The 2,320-nt window shown below is 36.9% G+C and overlaps 1 protein-coding gene across 1 annotated transcript in view; it reads left to right on the top strand.

The window, feature by feature from the left end:
- Positions 1-2,320, top strand: part of DNAH12 (dynein, axonemal, heavy chain 12) — a 236,169-nt gene that overhangs the window by 64,988 nt on the left and 168,861 nt on the right. The window contains 1 exon segment of the mRNA XM_012640974.1: positions 2,196-2,298. Within this exon segment, the coding sequence (XP_012496428.1) occupies positions 2,196-2,298 (103 nt within the window).

The following is a 2,320-nucleotide window of genomic DNA, read 5'->3' as shown; positions in this document are numbered from 1 at the left end:
TATTTTTAATTTCCCCTCTTAATTTTAACAGTTTATCTGAAGATTATTTTGGAGTATCTACATATACCATCATATAACTTGCAAATAATTACAGTTTTGTTTTGTCCTCATCAAACTTTACACATTTACAAAACTTTATTTTCTTTGTTACAATGAACTAGCTGGGCCTCTAGTACAATGTTTAACAGCAGTGGGTGAAGGCAGACTTCTCTTTATCCCAATCTTGAAAGGAAAGCTTTCAAGATTTCACTATTATGTATGACATTTCTTGCAGGTTTTTTATAGGTATCTTTACCAGATTAGTGAGTTCCCTTCTATTGCTGATGTACTACCAGGTTTTTAGAAAAAATTATCATGAGTGGATGTTGAATTTTATTAAATACATTTTTTGCATCTGTTAAGGTGATCATTGCTTTTTCTCTTTGAATCTATTAATATAATGAATTACATGGATCAAGTTTTATTTTCAAGTTTTATTTCTATATGCATTGCATATATGTATATAATATATAGAATGTACAAAATATATATATAATGTGAAATCAAAAATCTTAAATTAGTCTTTGAATTTGTATTTCAATTCTTAAAAATTACAGTACTACAGCACAGCATATAGATGAATGAAAGCTATAGGGGGTATAAATATTCAGTTCTCTACTAAGATAAATCTATTGTTTAAAGGTTTTTTTCCTTTGCCATTCATACCCATCTCTTTCTGGACTATTGCTGTATGCTAAGTAGGCAAAAAAGGGGGTAATATCACTGAAGATTCAAAACAAAACAAAAGATACTAAAATCTTTGTCACCAAAGTTCCAAAATAAAAAAAAAATTGTAGGAATAAAAGAATGTAAAATCAAAGTTTAAAGGATTGCTGAACATTTAGTTGCTTTTTCAGTCATGTACAAGGAGGATCAAGACTACCGTTAAGTCAACTGCAAGTGAAAAAAAATTTTTTTTTTATTTGAATTTCAAGTATTTTATTAAGGGATAACGACCTAATTCTTGGGTTTCAAAAACCTTTAAAAACATTCTACATTGACCAGCCTTAAAAAAAAGTTTAAAAACCCCATTATACAATAAACTTTTATAAAAAAAAGTAATAAAATACAAGTTAAATCAGCCAGACATTTTGCATAACCTTGCAGTTTACTAAAAAAATCCAAATTACAAAAGCTTATAGATTTTTATTTAGAGCAATTTTCTGAGGGTTATGTTTCTACATATCAAACCCTTTCACCATGTCCAACATGAACTATTAAATGGAAAAAAAAGGCAGTTCTCTGCTGGGCATTAAGCCTAAAAATATTTTAAATTGCTGGACCATGTGCTTCAACCTAGTGATCCTTATTTACATAAAAAGGGAAAAAGATATTTTGAATACAGATTTTAAGATAAAAATAGCCTCTATTACTTAGATTTTGGAAAGAAATGCAGCTTTTTAGTTAGCGTTGAGGCAAAGCAGGGAACCTGCTTCTTTCCAGTTACACTTGGGTCCTTGCAGAAGTCCACTAGGCGCAGAGACCCTTTCCTGTTCACCAGTGTGAGCAGCTCTGTGAACTCTAAGGAGGAGCCGTGTTTCCCCAACATCTCACCCAGATCTTGGATGGAGCACGAACCTGTCACAGTTTCCCGGTGAGAACAATAGCCTTCGGCAACAGAGCAACACGTGAGGAAGTCTGCTCAGGCAGGCAGCGTCCACCTCCGTTACGTTGGTGTCCAGCTTATCAGATTGATGATCCACTTCATCCAAAGGAATGACAGGCACGTCATGCTGGTTTCCCCGACATGCCTGAATGATAAATATCTTGGGTTTTCCAACCAGGCTCTGACACTTGTCTCCTTCGAACAAGCCAGTTAATGCCTGAATTTCAATTTTGGCGTCCTAGGCATAACTGTGATTGCCTTCGCCGTGGCTCAGGAAGACACACAAAAAGCAATCGGCGTCTACGTGGCTAGAAGTTGACACCTCATGAAAATTGAGCAGTATTTCTTCTGCTTTCAGATCATTAAAGCATTTCACCTCAAATCCTAGGTCTGAGAACCTGCGCATGAGATTGTCTCTGCGCTGGTGCCCCGCCTTTCTGGCAGTGTTAAGTGCCAAAAGAGCCTCTCGTGATTGAAGGTTAAAGCAATTCCTCTCCTCTTGTGGTCCACTTTGTACTCTTTGGCGGAATCAAACATTTCACCTTTACAGAAGGCATCTGTTTCTGCCATGTTTGCTCCCCACTTGCACGGCGAGCCCTGCGGAGCGCCCGCGCAGAGTTCATCCCCGCCAGCCCGCAGCTGGAGGCCCGCAGGCCGCTTCTTGAATCTCCTCTA

The sequence above is a fragment of the Propithecus coquereli genome, unplaced genomic scaffold, assembly GCF_000956105.1.
Source record: "Propithecus coquereli isolate 6110/MARCELLA unplaced genomic scaffold, Pcoq_1.0 Scaffold1, whole genome shotgun sequence".
Lineage (NCBI taxonomy): Eukaryota > Metazoa > Chordata > Mammalia > Primates > Indriidae > Propithecus > Propithecus coquereli.
Note: the sequence above shows the minus strand (reverse complement) of the source record. Positions and strands in the feature narration are given on the sequence as shown.